General features: G+C 44.2%; 1 protein-coding gene across 1 annotated transcript in view; it reads right to left on the bottom strand.

The window, feature by feature from the left end:
* Positions 1–18677, bottom strand: part of sox6 (SRY-box transcription factor 6) — a 111151-nt gene that overhangs the window by 53456 nt on the left and 39018 nt on the right. Inside the window, 1 exon segment of the mRNA XM_084154091.1 lies at positions 18050–18100. Within this exon segment, the coding sequence (XP_084010217.1) occupies positions 18050–18084 (35 nt within the window). The 5' untranslated portion in view covers positions 18085–18100.

Here is an 18677-nt window from a genome sequence, read left to right as displayed (position 1 = left end):
CACACACACACACATGCACGCACACACACACACACACACACACACACACACACACACACCTAAACACACACACACGCATACACAGAGGCACGTAGTTATAGATCAGTATTTTTGGTGGCGGTTAGGGTGAAAATGGGAAAATGGCAGGCCACGTTAACCCCCAAGGCCCCAGCAGCTGTGTCAACACGGCCAGTCTGTCAGGTACCGTAGCGCTGGGAGGGAAGGAGCCTCACACTCTCTCAGACCGGCCTGTGTTGTCTACTGTTTTCTTTAGAGAGACCCAGCCCTCAATTTTAATCAGACAATAAATTGTTTCCTGTAATTATATCAAATAGAAAATGATCTCGAAATTGAGTGTTAATTGAAAATTTAAATTCAGAGCAAAGTTCAGAACATGCATGTTGAGAGTGATGGTGTGCTGGGAGGAAGATGGGGGTGGAGAGGGGTTTGAGAAGGGGAGGGGAGAGGGGTGGAGTTAGGAGATTCCGCCACATTTTGTATTCATGCATCCAAAAAGCCCGGGCCTCCAACACAACAAGCTCCCGTCTTCAATGGAGTGTGAGAGTGAAACAAAGCACTTCTTTTGTATGACACAGTAAATCAAGTGGTATTATTTTACAACTAAAATATTCAGTCTCTCAGGCACTTTTACCCCGGTCTCCAGCCATCAGTCAAGCTGCTGAGGCGTGAGAGAGAGAGAGAGAACAGGGCTGACTCCATCCTCCTGTAACATGTGTCTACAGCAATCTTGTTAGAAAATGCAACAGATCTGCGGCAGGCTCCGTAACAGTATTTGTCAGTGGGAGTTAATAATTTATTAGCAGAGCTGGGAGGGCTACGCTCAGCTAAAGAGAGCACAGAGCGAGGGTGCCCCACCCCCCAACCTCTCAGAGGCCCTATACAATACCAGCTCTCATTATTGAAGGGAGAGGGAGGGAGGGATATTGCAATAAGTCTCAGAAAATGTCAGAAGGCAACAATATGGTGTTCAACCTTCCCAAGTTCTCTCACGTCACCCCCCTCCTCCGCACACTCCACTGGCTTCCAGTTGAAGCTCGCATCCGTTACAAGACCATGGTGCTTGCCTATGGAGCAGTGAGGGGAACGGCACCTCCGTACCTTCAGGCTCTGATCAGTCCCTACACCCAAACGAGGGCATTGCGTTCATCCACCTCTGGCCTGCTGGCTCCCCTTCCTCTGCGGAAGCATAGTTCCCGCTCAGCCCAGTCAAAACTGTTCGCTGCTCTGGCACCCCAATGGTGGAACAAGCTCCCTCACGACGCCAGGACAGCGGAGTCACTCACCACCTTCCGGAGACATTTGAAACCCCACCTCTTTAAGGAATACCTGGGATAGGATGAAGTCATCCTTCTACCCCCCCCCCCCCCCCCCCCCCCCCCCCCAAAAAAATACTACAAAAAATAAATAAAAATAAAATTTAAAAAATATAAAATTATTGTAAAGTGGTTAACCCACTGGCTATAGGGTGAATGCACCAATTTGTAAGTCGCTCTGGATAAGAGCGTCTGCTAAATGACTTAAATGTAAATGTTAAATATGTACATTATATAGTCCCCAAAGCATATGCTGGGATATAATGGTACACAACGTGAACGTTTGATTGCAGAATTGTTTGAATTAAACAATAAAACATAAGGTGTTTTATAGAGTAGGAGAGCAACTGGGGTCCAGGTCGACAGTGGTGAATGTGAAACATTGAATAACAGCGTATCCAAGGCTCTGGTAAGACGCTCATAAAAAAAGCTCAACAAAACAACCCGTTTGTACATTGCTTCTGCGCTGCTGCAATTCCTTTACTCTTTATCAATAATTGAATGTGTTTCTCTAGTAAATAAGCCCAATATGTGCCTTTGTGTATATTGAGCATTGAGAATATGGCAAACTGAAGAGGCCTCTCTGGCGTGAATTCTTGACAAGCCGTCTCCCCTCATGCTTGATTACACAATAACAATGGACAGCTAACAAACCAAGCTAATCAATAAGTGCATGAAATGTTGCCTGTCTTCTCCCAGCCAACGCCCCAGTGACTTTGCAGAGGAAAGAAGGAGAAAAGGGCCTATATATAGCTGACAATCCTGCCCACAGTGAAGGCTCATATGGCCTGGAATGCTTTGAGTCATGAATTGTTGCCACTGATAATGTTTCATCACGCAACAACCTCTGTTTAATTGGTTAGCATTAGAGGACCCTAGGTCTTATGACTGGGGCCGTGTGTCTGTGGCTATCCCATTTCCTGCTCTGTCGTAACAAGCTCTGACTTTCAGCCCGCTGTCTCTGCTCTTTCACACTGCTGACCTTTTATAGACAATGGTGATAAGTAACTCCACACCAGCCCCCCCCCCCCCCCCTCGCCTGCCTCGCGCCTCACACCCCCCACGCCCCTTCCCTCTTCTCCCAGCCTTAATCACAGGTCACTTCAGGAGGAAAATATTAGCCCCCTTTACCTCAGACACCACCACCCAAAATGTTTTAGAGAATTAATCAAATAAGTTGTTAAAACAAGAGGGCCATTGTTTTAGGACATAACGATGGGAAAGCTGGATATGGCAAAAGCTGCTTTATGACAGAGCTTCAAGTTTCCATGGGTAACGATGTGCAGGCATACACACACACACATACACACATACCTACATGCATACACACACACACACACACACAAACCAAAATGCAGAAAATAAAAGGTATAAATGATAATGATTTGGGGAAATATTGCTTAATGGAATCTTTTGACTTTTTCTAAAGAAAAATCTAAAGTTATTTTAAAACAAAGGAAAATGAAAATTGTGTGAACATCTCAAAAGACAATTACAGCATGATGTCTTTAGACAACATCGACTGGAACATAGATATTAGGTTAAATATATATTACACAAATATTACACCATACTAACAATGGAAAATAAAAATGTAAATATGAGCAGTTATCGCAGGCCAGCACAAGAACCATTTAGTGCACCTTATGAAATGTCATTCTAAGGGAGTAAATGCATTACACACCATGCTGGTGAAGGCACTGTGAGAACATTATCAGAGCTGCTACACTGTCTACACAAAGAAGATACAGGCTGTACTCCAGATCACAAGCTCACACACATAGTGGGAGAGAGAAAGAGTTCATATAAGTTCTAGCATTCAACTTAGTTTAAGCAATCTACAATACATAAAAATAAAAGAAATCTAACTCATTTAAGGATTCAAGGCCATATTTCTTTACATTTGAAAATATCTATTGAATTTCCTTTCAATAGACATTCAATATTGTCTATCTATGGAAGTTATTATGTACAACGTACAATGGGAAAATATAACAAATACATCAGAAATATTGATTTTCCAAAGACAGACAACTTCAAAAGTGATACAAAGATGGAACTGTAAAGTATTTTGATTTAATAATATAATAATATGCCATTTAGCAGACGCTTTTATCCAAAGCGACTTACAGTCATGCGTGCATACATTTTTTTTGTGTATGAGTGGTCCCGGGGATCGAACCCACTACCTTGGCGTTACAAGCGCCGTGCTCTACCAGCTGAGCTACAGAGGACCACCATTTCACAACAATGTGTAAAGAGATACTTTTCTGTCTTCCTCTAGAGGTCTTTGTAACCTCCTATTTCCCCCCTGTTGTCCCAGGTGACATAGCAGGGATCCACAGGGTCTTCACCTGGCATAATAAGATATTGCTACCTGACAGCTCCCAGCTGGAAAATTACTGACACACTCACTGCAGTTTAGCGCAATTAATGATCACCTTCCATTGTGACTGTGTCTCAGATGAGCCTGGCCCCCCATACATAAACATATAATAATGATTCAGCTTCTACCTCTCGCCTTCACTCTCTATATAAAGCGTGCACACACACACACACACACACACACACACACACACATTCCACAGCAGCTAACACTACCTATGAGACCCAGTAAACAAGAAATCGATGGAGAGGAACTAAAATGGTTGCAATATTTGAACATAAACTCATCTATGAGGATGATTAGATGTGAACTCATATTATTTTTGAAGTCTATTTTATAGTTTATTTATGATAATCAGATTTATTTTACACTATTTAGATTTTGTGGATTGTACAAATGAATGGCTCCGTCAGACATTATAGCTTTTTTTCAGGAAAATTTAAAATATAGAGATGTTAAATTTTTTAAAGTAAAATGAACATCTCACTTCTATGATTTCTATTTCAGACGATAATATAAAAATGTATTCCAAGGACAAAAATTCAAGTGGACGAAGTAATTATGGATAATGATATAAAAATATGGCAAATGGCTGAGGAAATACATACACCCTAACAAGGTAGTTGGAGAGAGTTGTCCAAATGAATGTGTTTAAATTGTTCCTCTATAAATGTTGACCTTCCCCCTTCAAAAAGTCAACTCAATTACACAAGCACTTCATCCCCACTTCACTCTCTCTCCTGATGCTTTCGCTATTAGAAACCGCCATAGTTACTACGTCTAAAACCCACACTCAAAAAGATAGCCACCCAGAGCAAATTAAGCAAGCCTCCTCAAGTGCACACTTTAGATATTGAGCAGAGCATCGATAATTACTTTGCACAGTAAATTATTTGCAATAATATCCTGTTGGAGGAGCCGTCTTGCGTCTCACTTTAAACACTTGTGCAGCTGGATTAGTTAGACAGCCTGGCTGGTGTCCTGCCCCCCCCCCTTGCTAGCCGCTAGGCAGAGCCTGACAACAGAGGCTGATGCAGGTGTGAGTGCGCTGAAGTGGCTCTGTCTGTCTGTCTACCCAGTGAGGGTCGAGGAGCACACACTCACAAACTGAGCCGCTCGTCTCCACCAACGGCCCCCTCCGCCGCTGGCCCTCCTCCTCCCGATCCAAGAGAGACAACTTCAGCGCTGGATGGCATAACACCTCCTCAGTTCACCAGGAGCTGGAGGGGTACACACACACACTCTCTCTCTCTCTCTCTCTCTCTCTCTCTCTCTCTCTCTCTCTCTCTCTCTCTCTCTCTCTCTCTCTCTCTCTCTCTCTCTCTCTCTCTCTCTCTCTCTCTCTCTCTCTCTCTCTCTCTCTCTCTCTCTCTCTCTCTCTCACAGACACACACTCTCTCACACACACTCTCACATACACAACCACACACACACACACTCACGAACACTCGCTGACAGGCCAAGACGTCCAGTGCAGTCCTTTTCCCGTCTGTTCCACAGTACTCTGTCTCAGAAGGCATCCACGAGGAGGAGAAGTAAAGGACAGAACTAGACGACAGAACTAGAGGACAGCCAGGAGCAGCACACATAGGAGCAGCACCCACACTAAAGAACAGCACCAGAACTACTGCACACTTCAGCACTACCACTCTCTCGTCCAGCCAGCTGCCTGACGCCAAAGAGATTGAGAGGCAAGAAAAGCTACTTGTTTTTTCCTTCCCTCTCTTTCTCTGTCTCTCTCTTACACTCCCCTGCTCTCTCTCTCTCTCTCTCTCTCTCTCTGAACAACGTGTAGAGGTCTGGGCCTTCTGGGGGATGCAGTTCCCAAAGTGCCTTCTGTCACTGCCACTGCAGTTAAGCAAACTTACAGCTAGTCAAGCCATCAACCAACACAGGCTATTTGCTGAGCAACAGTGGAGCTTTGTGGCTCCCCTCCCAGTTGACAGTAAGTTATGAGCCCTTTGTGAGTGCAGGGGAAGGAAAACAGAGATCGGAATTTGGCAGGAACATAATAATACAGAATTCTCCTGTCTGTGGAACCTGAAGTTTTCATGGAAACAATCAAGCATTGTTGGGGTAAAGAAAAGCGACTGACAGATGAAATATAGTGGGGGGCCCTATTAGGAAAACAGTCAACAAAGCGCCATTCAGGCCAGGTCCTTTCTGTCATTTATAAAGATAACTTCTATGCACTTGAGAGTTTAGAGCAAAGAGTTCAGATTGAACAAACCAAGTGTAACATCTCCCACAGTCCACAGTGCAGAGAGCTGTGGAGAGGGCTGGGGGTGCCAAACAAGTGGGCTGGGGGGGCTACCAGGCATCACAAGTTTCCTAGAGATACACAATGAGTATATAGGGGACAGAGGGGGGAGGAGAGAAGAGAAGGGGGGAGGAGAGAAGAGAAGGGGGGAGGAGAGAAGAGAAGGGGGGAGGAGAGAAAAGGGGGCCCTGAAAAAACGAAGAGAGCCGCGCCAAAAGAGCAGGAACAATGGCTAATTATGAAGGAATAATTTTGCAGGGGGACAGGAAAAGAGAGGAGAGGGACACTGGAGACACAGAATGGATTATGAAAGGGGGGGGATATTCTTCTGCATGGCAGGAGAACTGTGGGCCTCAGTCTTTGGCCTGCTCCTTATGAGGTCATCATTGGCAGCCATTGCCCAGAAAAGTTTGGTTGGTCCAACTGCCGTTTGGACATCTGGAATGTCGGCACACAGTGGCCCGCTTTCTCCGCGACTATCCTAATTATTTTATTTTCCAAAAATAGGATGCTTCGCCAGCGCTGGTCAACCAAATTGGAAAATGTACAGCATCTAATGAAAAGAATAGCAGTTTTGTTCTCTTTCATTCTCATCTCATAAATGGATTTCTGTAGGGGGGGGTGGAAATGAGGAAATTACCTTCAACGCTGCTTTGATTAAGCGGCTCTATTCTAGGGATTGGCCGGATAACAGCTCATTAGTTACAGTTAGTCCCACCCCTAATTCTTTGGGGATTTGTTTTCTTTCATTCTTTCTTTCGCTGTCTTTCTCTCACTCACTCATGAATTGAAAGAATTCATTGGGCGCGCAAACAAGGCACACAAATGTGTCCACCTTTGTCACACTGGACATTTCTCTCTATCTTAGTGCCTTGTATGTTCTCTGAGGGACTGAGGGAGGGTGAGAAACTGATGCCTGGGATAAAGAGAGGGAGGGAGCGACGGAGGGAGGGAAAGGGCCATATTCTGAGAGTGGCAACGTTTCATGTGACACGTCAATCGGAAAATCAAAACAGGGGTAGTTCATTTGCTCCACCCAGATGAGACCATGTAGAAGGGACTGATGAATAGAGGTCAGGCAGGCCACACCTCACAGATTTATGATTAAGCCTTATTATGTTGGGAAACTGACATTGATTGCCGATTTAAACCACTGAAACCAATTAATTTGCCCTTGTTGAATAGAAAGCATGGTCAACAGTGTGTAACGCTGTGACAGGTCGGACGGGAGGGACGAATAAAAGTGAGTGGCTAAATAAATGCTTGGCAGCCAGCTCTGTTTGGAGGTGGTTAAAAGTTATCCTGCTGATTGACAGCCCATACAGAGAAAAAGAGGCTGCAAGGAGAAGCGAGATCTGAGGAGCCAAACCAGAACCACCTGCCATTGATCTGAGTAATTGCCCAAAAATTTGGTTCACAGGAGACATGTACAGCCCCTGTTTTAGCAATGCTTCACTCACAAAGCGGCACGGAGAAAACCACTATAACTGAATGTGAAACATAGCCTAATAAAATCAGGGAGCTGACAGACATGGTTGAAGAGAAAAATGTGCAGTATATCCAGTCTGAGAGAACAGGCGCTGTACTGGATTAGCCGCTGACTGATACAGAAAATGTCTCACCAGTGGGCTGTTAACCATGTGTCTGACCACTGATACTACGCTCAAACTCACACTGCATTCATCTATTTGTCAAGAGGCCAGATAAAAAGACATGGTAGGCATCTGTCGAAATATAAATATCACCGCAAATGATAAACTCACTGCAATCTATTACCTAGGAAAAACAGAAAATAAGAGTTATTTCTCCCTGGTCAGCAGTGAGTAGGTTTTGATGGGGAAATGGGGCCTTTATTCCCCTCTCACTATCTCCATCACAGCCCCAGGCCTCTGGTACTTTCTGGTAGTCAGAGGCAGTCATGTTGACTAACACCTTGGTGGGAGAGGTTTCTCTTCTTTCCTGGCAGACGCAGACCATGCATGCATCATGACAGGCTTTCAGAATTAAATCATTAACTAAATTGCTTTCTTAAAAAACCACAAGTGTGAGCCAGGGGTTTGTGTCTGTGTCTGGCCGGTGGCCACGTCCCTCTGGTTCCCAGGCAGCCTCTCAGGCAGCCTCTGCCTGGCTCCCCGGCTCTGTTGTGGTTCCCTGCTAACACATTCATTACGCTCAGCTCAGCCTCAGACGTACTACACTGTGAGGGCTCACTCACTGGGTCAGTAGGAAATAATCTGGTAATCTCAAACTACTCCTCCATTTCAGACGGCTCCACTCTGCACAAAGAGGCCCTTTGTCCCAGCACGTTTATGACCACCCTTTAGATCTCAATCACTGAATCAATCAAAAACATATTAAACAAATATGGTTTTATAGCTGGGATTTTAATGTCTGAAGGGGGTTGTCTAAAAGACTGACTCAACATTTCACACATTTACACTGCTTTATTACCAAACAACGATTCCTACTGTGACTGACCACGTAATGACACAAAGTTGCAGTTCCTAACAACACTTTTTTGAACATCATTAAAATAGCGATCTGGTGTGTCCTGCTGTGCCATGGCAATTAATAGGGAAATGTAGTAGTCTGCATGTCTTACTACATCTCTTACAAACAAATGTTTAAAAGACTAGCTACTGTAAAAGGAAAGCTGGGGGACAAAATCCACTGAAAAGTCAACATCCTAAAACACACAGAGAGAGAGAGACAGTAAAAGTATATCATGCAACAAACAAAAACAGAAGACCGAGCCGTGGTCTTTGGAAATACTGTCTTTCAAATAGACTTAAATAAGCAGCAAACAGAAAAAGGCTAATATCTGGTGAAGGCCAGACAAATAGTGGATAGTGATTGTAGCTGAGCTGTAAGAGGATAAGCAACCATCATTCCCCCAACTCCCATCGCCCTGCACTCCGCTGCCCCCTACCCCCCGCCCTCCGCCCCGCCCTCTATCTGTCCTTCGCTCACTAGGCTCAAGGTAGCAGATGTGTCTTTCACAGCCTGTGGAGTGTGCAACCAATCTGCAAACAATAGCTGGGACTTGACAAAGGTCGTCTGTCTGTCGCAACACACCAGTTAGGAGAGAGGTGAAAACGCAGAGTCCATGCCACGCTGCAAACCCATGCCCTACAGCTGTTTCTCCTCTAACAGGTCACTCCAGCCTAGCTATAGGTGTGACTGTGAGAATGTGTGTGTGTGTGTGTGTGTGTGTTAGTGGGCCACTACAATGCTATTTGAGCCCGTCAGTAAGCCCATTACACCAGTGTAAGTCACCTCCCTGACCTCCCGTTGAGATAACAGTTGGTGTAAACATGTACAATCCTATTAACTTAATAATATACATGGAGCCGGCTACAGTGGCCACAGGTCCGTGTGCGAAAGCCGTCTCTGAGTCTTAAATACCACAGTCAGCCATGACAGAGAAACAGATACAGACACAGCCATGACTCCACATCTCTCTCTTTGTCTGTCCTGTAGACAGGACACTGGACAGGAGCACAAGTTCAATTTCAGTTCATTATGGACTCTCTGTTGGTCAATGACTGGAGTCAATGCAATAATAGACATTAGAATGGCATTTCTCTTTATCCATTCCAGTAGGTATCTACAGTATTAAGTGAACGCTGAAGTGACTGATGTTCAGAGAGAGAAAGTACTGTTGGCATCTCAGTTGATCTCTACACTGTAAATATCCTGCATTATTAATTGCATGACATACTGGTTCAATAAGGATTGGATTTCACAATGCCAAAGTAAAAGCTAGTGTGTGTGTGTGTGTGTGTGTGTGTGTGTGTGTGTGTGTGTGTGTGTTTGTGTGTGTGTGTGTGTGTGTGTCATAGTGTACAGTGTGATAGTACACTGAGTTTCTCACAGGTTTATGACAGTAGCAATGAGCAAGCCTGCAGGCCACAAACAGACAAATGAGGACTGGAATACATTATTAGAGCTCATCAATTATCTTTATACTGGAGCTGGGGGGATGGATTAGTTTGTGTCCTCTCTTCTTAAAAACAGAATATTAATATTATGGGTACAATATGAACATATATTTGAAGAGAACAGCAGATTTATTTACATAAAAATGATAGATTATACTAATTTGAAATCAGTGGGTCGTTCCACAGATTATACAAAATAAAAAAAGTTTCCTGTGATGAGGAAATGTGTCATCACAAAATGAGACATTTAGATATTTCTATAATGTAAAAGCATTAATAACTATTCAGTTAGCATTCAGTAACTATTCATTTGTCTGTTCACAGGCTGAACAAAGCCATGAAAATAACCTCTCCGGGTACTGTATTGAATGGTCTCGCAATACTCATGATTGTGCAGCCATTTTAAAACAATGAACAACACATTGTATTGAGCGATATGAAAGCATAACGTCCTACGGGTGTCAGTCAGCTCAACAGTGAGTGGAGCGGAGAGACCATGTCAGGGTAAATATTTAACAGGCAACCATTTAAGCCGATAGAACTGTAGGAGAGTGAGGAGCCAACGCGTGTCAGGAGACATAGACTGTCCTAGACTAGAGGGCTGCTTTGTACAGACACAATGAATACGAGAGGACGCACAGATCTGTCCACTTCCTTCATCTATTATAAATGCACATGTTGCCTTCACGCTGTGCAGTTAGATATACTGTATATATGCTACTGTAACTACGTGTACAACTACAGCTGAATGTGTAGAAATGCTGCGTATGAGGCGTGTATGTGTGGCTGCGTGTGTGTATGTGCGTGTGTGTATGTGCGTGTGTGTATGTGCGTGTGTGTTTGTGCGTGCGTGTGTGTATGTGCGTGTATGTATGTGCGTGTATGTATGTGCGTGTGTGTATGTGCGTGTGTGTATGTGCGTGTGTGTATGTGTGTCTATGTATGTGCGTGTATGTATGTGCGTGTATGTATGTGTGTCTATGTATGTGCGTGTGTGTATGTGCATGCATGGTGCACGCGGTGTGTGTCTTTAACTTTGTTCTGTGGGAGGGCCTCCCAAGGCTCCTGCAGTGTAATGTACAAATCCCCTGTAAGACATCAGCAGAGTATCAGTCAGTCAGCCAGCCAGTCAGTCAGTCTACGAACGGGCCAGCCGGCTATAAATGGCAGGTACAGCTCACAAGCTAAAAATAAAGGGGGGCTGTGGTTTTTAGGAATGGTGTTCCTGAATTAAATACAACAGGAGCCAAACACTAAATCAGAACGGCTTTGCCTCATGCTTAATGTGAAAAACAAATGAACGTCAAAGCAAGGAGAAAGTTAGCTAACTCCTGAATAATGAACAAGGTAGACTCATGCTTGGCCCATCACTTAACTAGACTCGGCACGGAACAGAGTGTCTCTCTAGATCTGTTTGTCTCTTTCTGTCTCTGACTACCTGTGTAATGCGTATCACGAAATGAACCACATTACAGAATTGAACATCTAAGAACGTCAGGAGAAGATTACATTCTGGGAGAGTGGGAGAGATCATGTGCTGTGGCTTAGGGGCCCATCTGTACCTCTGTCAATAACTCCACACAGTAAAGGGTCTGCAGAGGAGACATCTCTAAAAGCTTTCTCTGAATCTGTCAAAATGTCCCACTTCCCCTTTCCACTGTGGCAGTCAGTTAGGCCCTGTGAAGTGGTTGTCTCTCCTCTCCTCCACTCAGAGCCACTCGGGGATTGCATCACGGCAGGGCAGGGCGTGAGACCATGGTAGTGACATACAGTAAGACCGTGGGCCTGCCAGGCCGGGGGAAAATACCTCATGTTGAATGATTCATAAACACCCTGCCTGTGTGTGTCTGTGTGTTGGCGTGGCTGGCTAGTAGAGAGAGCTCCATGCTGTGGGAGTGGGAGCCCTGGTTGTGCTGGGCCCACTGCCTCCACAGTGAAGTGCAGCAGGCTAGCCTTACTGAAGTGGCTCTTTACCGGGGACCCTTGTTTCATATAGTTAGAGTTAATGCATTATGAACAGCCCACCAAGAGTAAGCAGCGATCTGCATATTCAATAACTTCCGTAATATATGCGCCATTCATCAGATGGGATCTGATTGCAGGGGAAGAGGGGAAAAGAGAGGAGCAGAGAGGTCTGATTCCTGGAGGACAAAGTCTAATCACAAAACTAACATGATAATTGAAATCTAAATTGAAAGGCTTGGCTCACGGGGAGAGTATGTCAGAAGTAGAGTGTGGAGGTATTGGCGGCTGGAGAGAGAGGGAAAGGAAGAAAGAGAGAGGGAGAGATAAAGAGAGGGAGAGAGAGAGAAACAGAGAGAGATACGGGGAAAGAGGCCATACTAATGGAGACTGTAAAACTGCCACACTGTCTGTTCAGGGTTGTGGTATTGCTTACTTATGGGTATAGGGGACAGTGTACTAGCAGCAGTGTCCATAGCACAGTACAGTAAAATAATTATGACTCTCCTCAGCAGGGCCAAGACTGTTTCTGGAGAATGTACGTCAGCACGAACGCGGCACAATATTCCAAGTTGTCACAGTCGGCCTTTTCTACATTGTATGGGATGTAAAGGACTTCTAGAATCACGTCAGCGATTCATATCATCTGTTTACCAGGCACTAAGCTTCACATTAAAGCAGATATGGAGAAATTAAACAGTTAAATGCATGTTTTGTTGGAGAAAAATATCCATAATTCTAAGACTGAGAAAAGCGCAGCCTTTGTCATTCATTGAGAGACACCTGTGTTTGAAGTTTTGTAAAGAGGCCATCCTTGTGTTCCACTGACTGAGGACACACATTCTGTCCAATTAAAGATAATCTTATCAACAATCTCTTTTCAGATACATGCGATCAGGAATGAGTCTGTGATGAGACTTGACTGGGTCATTGGAAAACAGCTTTCCTTAGAGGACTCTGTGGACTGTTTGTCATTGTGTGGTAAGAAAATACTAAAGGGAGAAATGAACCCATCTACCCCAGTCAGTCCTCTGTCCCTCCTGTTCTCCTCTCTCCTTCCCTGCTCTGCTAATTCTCCAGTCTCTGGATTCATATTCCAACCTCAATAACAGTTCATTAGTAATGCCAAATTCATTAACCCGTACTGCTGTATCACTGGCCTGGGCCATAAATGAGCTTAATGTGGGCAGACGTATTGCAGCTGTAATAAGGGAAATAAAACGTAGATCATAGACGGTTATAACTCTGCAGTGGTTTAGGTGGACCCACTCTGGTCCAGACAGAGTTTTTAGTGGCTCCTATCACATCAGCTCTTTGTGCTCTTTCTCCACACAGGAACCTTTATACGACGATTAAAATAAAAAGGCGACACACTTACAGTATATCAACCGTGTGTTTTCATTACTACTGTAACTCCTTAGGTTTTGGCAATGGAGTTATCACATTGGTTTGCTTTTATCATTTGTCGTATATAATTATGTGAAAGACTACCATGTGTTAAGATATCATGTGTACCTGTTAGTACTAGGCATGGAATAGATCCGCTAACTCCTACAGTGTGTTTGTGTAGAGATAATCCAAGAGGGAACGTTGTTATCAGAGCAGTGTGTAGACTAGAGGTGCCAGAAACAAACAGAGAAGTCGTGTGTTTCCCTCTCCTGCTGCACGGGGAAGAGGGAACATGGATGGGAAAAGGCTGGAGGCACTTCAAGTAGCTTCTGACATATCCTTCTAATTGGAGAAGTAATTTTTCCTCCAAGTCTCTGGCATAAATCTAGTTTGTGTTTATTTAGAGTCAGTAAGGGAACAAGTAGGTTTTGGCCTTGTGGCATGTTTCCCCTCTCTCTCTCTTTCCCTAAACCGTCTCACATCCCTCATACAGACCCTTTCTCTCGCTCTCTCTTCTCTCTCTATCCCTCCCGTTAGTGTGGCTGACGTGTGAACTACAGGTTCCGTGTCTGTGTTGAGCACATTGAAGCAGCACAAAACAAACTGCTATTGTAAAAAGGATGATGACCTCGGCTGTCCTTGGATTACATGGTGACCTTTCCACTCCCCTATCCCCCAGCGGTCTCGCCTAACAACTCACACCAAATAACCTATTAGGCCTCGATTCCACTTCGTGGTTAAGAAGGGTCTTGTCCTTTCAGAACACTCTCTCTCTCTCGCTTTCTATTTTTTCAAGCCAAGGTGGTGGAGGAACACAAGTCCATTGTTCCCTCACAGATGGAAGTTGGAGTTACTACGGCAACAGCTCTAATCCTTCTTTTTACCACCTTTCTTCATATTAATGACCTATCAAGTGCTACCTTTTAAGTCAGAGGCCAGCGTTCAGCGAGCACAGCTCCCTCGCCTTAATTAGATATGATTCTATTCGTACATAGACAACATGACGAGCTAATCGAAATGTGCTAAATAATGATGAGCAACTATTCCTTATTCTGAGGCCTGGTCTAAGAATAACAATAATGAGGCCATTATTAAGGATCTGACTTTAAAATGCTGCCCTGCCGCCAAAACAGAGAGTGGTGTTGTCCACACAATCAACAACTCATTGTTGTGGACTTGAGAACTAAGGGAGCAGAGAATGGGTTCCATAATGATTGGTCTGTGCTGCCATGCAGGCCCTGTATAGAATTGTCCACAGAAGAATGTCCTTGATAGACTGCTGATTTGTTGAAAGTGGTGTGAATGAAGACAACTGTCTGGCTTTTTAGAAAAATGTCCTCTTTTTTGTCTGTCTCTCTCACCGCTCAAATAGCCACCAAGCCGCATTAGAGCAGGGCCATTCATATGGTGAAAGGCTGGGAGTCACACAGACCCTTCTGAAAGGGCATGTTAGTGCTGGAGAGTAGCAGCTAGCTAGATGCTTAAACAGGCCCTGCTCTACTCATTTAACTCATCTCTCCCTGAGGAAAGGGAAATTGGTCTCTATGGTCAGCCTTAAAAGACAGAGAAAACCCTCCCAACTAACATGGCAAAAAGTTTTCTTAAAACAATATAAATAATCATGAAGAATAACATCAACTCAGTGGGCTGAGATGTGTTATCTTGATTAGATTCCAGCACATTAACAAAGCTAAGAATTGTAGCTATATAAATATCCAGCTTTAATCACAATCATATTGAGGTTAACAAACACTCACAGGGAAGGTGATAATGGTAGATTAAGTTGTAAGGGATGAATTAAACGTTAAGTGAGATGTTTTGCGTCTACATTTAATGGGTGAAAGCTCAGTGGGGTTGGTCAAACGCGGAGCTGCACCTTTTAAATGTGCTCCATTGTGAGGAAGGGGAGAGCAGGGGAGAGCAGGGGAGAGCAAGAGAGGAGAAGGAATGCTAAGTGGGCCCCTTTGCCTAGTCAACCTTCAGTGGGTTGCATTTATCTTCATCTTGTTAGACTAAATTAATTAACAATCTCCGTGTTACACACTTTCTCCTTTCATTACATCAAATAATGGGAGAGATGTAGGAGGAGGTCCTCTCTACTGGATTAGCCAGGGACTGTTGCAGATGTCTCTCTCGCTCTCTCACACACACAAATGCATTCATGCACGCACACACACACACATAATCTGCTGAGATATCATCACGTTCTTCATAAATATGCAGCTAAATTGAAACGGCGCTTCTCTAAAACAAAGTTGGCTTCTAATGTGAGTAAGAACAGATCCTATTCCACTAAAATACATTGTGCACTCACTGTATAATTTAGTGAATTCTTTCACTTTGTTGCAGATGAACTGCTCTGCATGTGAGATTTAAACAGACTGTCATTATTTTCAAAGACAGTACAAAGGCTCCAGGCTCCATTATTAATATAAAGTTAACCTGTTGAAAGTTCTCCCTGATGTATTTTTCACAATGACTATTCCTCTGCCTGCGTCAGCGTACATTAATAACCAGCATCATTTTCTAAACTGAAAATGGGGGATTGGTACTTTCACAGCTATTGCAACTATGAGTCAAAACAAGACGTGCTGACTCATTAGTGTAAAATAATGACTAGTCTGTCCAGCGGTATGTTAGTGAGTGATGCAGATATGAAATGTGAAAAGTCACCTTAAATATCTTCCCCTCTATCAGAGCAGAAGTGGAAACTCTGGGCCACACAGCTGGGGATATGACTGAGTTTAATAGATAACATGTCCATTCAGAGTACTAGACAGAAATAGATGTATCAATGAGGCACAAGGCAGAGTTGCTGTCATACTTTCACATAATTACATTGACAGAGCCCCCTTTAACCCAATTCAGTTGCTTAAGAAAAATGTTGTGGCGCTTGCTACACTGAAGAAACATGGTCCGTCTCCCATACCCCTCTCCTCCTGTTTCTCCCTCTCATTCTCTCTCTCCCTCCGACCCTCACTCCCCAGGACACAACAAGCCGTGGCCAAGCAAAAGGCCAAACCCTGAGGCAAAGCCTGCCTTTAATCTTGGCCTGATTGTTGAGGCCTCTATCCTCCAATCACCCAAGCATGTGTGCGTGATATCATTCCACTGGTGCTTCTCATTTAATTAAAACAGACATTGACAGAAGGATGTGGATTAGGAACCGTAATGATGCATTTACTTAGATGAATCGCAGTGTTCTCTCAGAGTAATGCTATCAATAAAGAACAAAATGAAATTGTTACAAAAGAGTCACTTCTAGCAGTCAAAGATCATGTTCTGTCTATGTGGGTCGATGTGGGTCTTCAAGTTATTGGGCTGTAAGAATCTCTGTTGGATTTAAGAGGTGTTGCTTTCTTCAGCCCTCCCCCACCCTCTGTTCAGCTAGATATCTCCCCAACTGGTGCTGCTTCAACAGGTGGCTGGAGTCAAACACAATCCTCCACTCTGTAGCATTAGTGGCCCAGTGGAAATGAATAGAGGCAACATGCCCTCAATAATCCAACACATGCCTGAGTATGATCCCCAGCCTCGGGCCAACACTGGAGTTGTAACACTCACTACGCCTTGGAAACTGAGGCTAAATGCAAATGAAGTAGAAGAGTCTATTTAAGGACTTTTCTAATAAATATGATTTTTGAAGATATATGTTTGCTTGGTGTATTTGTATTCTAGATAGGGTAACCCAGAGAGCTTTTGTGCTATATTTGGAATTAAATGGCTCATCTATACCATCTCACTTCATTCTGGTGTGCTGGTCAATTGACTGAGACATATCTTTTTCTCATCCGACGTCTTTTTACTGCTGTCTGTTTCGAGAATAAGGACACTCAATAGTAACCTTTCAAACTAGATACTAATGGGGTATTTTAACATAGGATCTAAAGCCGTGTTAGATCCATGGCATTATCATGTCCTTTATTTTACTGGGTTCCAACAGTTCTGAGATGAAGAAAAATGCTGTTAATTTCATCAAATAAATGACCTTTTGAAAAAAAATCAAAGAGGATTCATTAGCTTTACTAAAGTTTGGCTGACAGCAGCTTTGAAAGGCAGATGCTGCTGCGTGTTTTAATGAGACACCATTAATTAGGCTGCAACATTCAAGCCTGGAGAAGGTTGCACACAAGGAGAGGAAAGAGGAGCCAATGGCGAATATACTCACTTATTGACTTCCACCGTGTTATAACAGCACAAATTCTTAAATACAATCACAGGATGGGTATAAAAGAAAAATAGCGTCAAGGTTACATTTTTTTTGACTTTGCGATAGAGTACAAACACACACACACAACTGGAAACAGTACATCACAAACCGAGCCCCACCCCGACCCCCACCCCACCTGTCCTGGCCATGAGTCTAGAAGAGGGGGACAGACAAAAGCATGCAGTACGAACACGGAAACCCAAGTCTGAGACGCACAGTACCCAGGGGTAAGATGTGGGGGGAGGGAAGAGGGGTCTCTCTAAACATCTGTGTATGAGGTTAGAGTGGCAACTGCTTTCAGTCTGACTATGGAGTGTGGTGGGTATCAGTGTCTGCATGCCATGGAGAGCGCTCTAGAGGGGAAAGGTGGAAGTGTCTATTTTACACTCACAACATACAGCTGGGGTGGATATCCAGACACACAACCCTCCCACCGACCCCACCCACCCAGGGAGGGACGGGATCTAAGGCTAGGTGTCGGGAGCTGGAGCTGTGAAGGGACAGATGAGTTTAGCCCATGACCCCCTCACCCCCGACCTTACGACAACAGCTGAAAAAGAAACTAACCTCAGTAAAAAGCTGCTACGAAGAAAGCCCTCCATGTCAGCGTGTGGGATTCTGCGGCAGGAGAAATACATAGAGAACCATTTTAACACTGACAAAAAGCAACAGGCAAAAAACACAGAGCAATGCATACATCTTTCTCTTCTAATAAGGTAATGTCTTTAATTAAGGCAGTCTGGAGGATAGGAAGCCCATCCTCTCTTCTTTGCATTGACATAATTAATTATAGCCTTTCATCAGAGAGAGGGGAGTGGATTTGCATACAGCAAGGGCCTGATGATATGTTTGCAACAAATAAACCCTTTCCTATTGATCCTAGCGCAGCCTTCTTCCTAGGCTCTCTCCAGAGTGACACATACATTTCTATAACCGCTGATCCCAGACCAGCCTCTGGCAGGGCTCAGAGTGGTAGGAGGAGCAGCCAGAGGTGGTCCAGCTGTGTTCCATGTGTGGCGAGGGCTCTGTGGCTTCTAGGAGCCCCACCACAGGGGCCCGATGCTGGGACACGCACCGCCAAGGAGGCGGGAGGGTGTGGTTCATAATGTCACTGTTCGGAGAAGTCGTTCAGAAGCCTCGCCCGAAACATTTTGGAAGCACATGGCTGGAAATGATTCCCAACAGGTTTCATTAG

This window comes from Coregonus lavaretus, assembly GCF_964263955.1.
Source record: "Coregonus lavaretus genome assembly, chromosome: 37".
Classification (NCBI taxonomy): domain Eukaryota; kingdom Metazoa; phylum Chordata; class Actinopteri; order Salmoniformes; family Salmonidae; genus Coregonus; species Coregonus lavaretus.
Note: the sequence above shows the minus strand (reverse complement) of the source record. Positions and strands in the feature narration are given on the sequence as shown.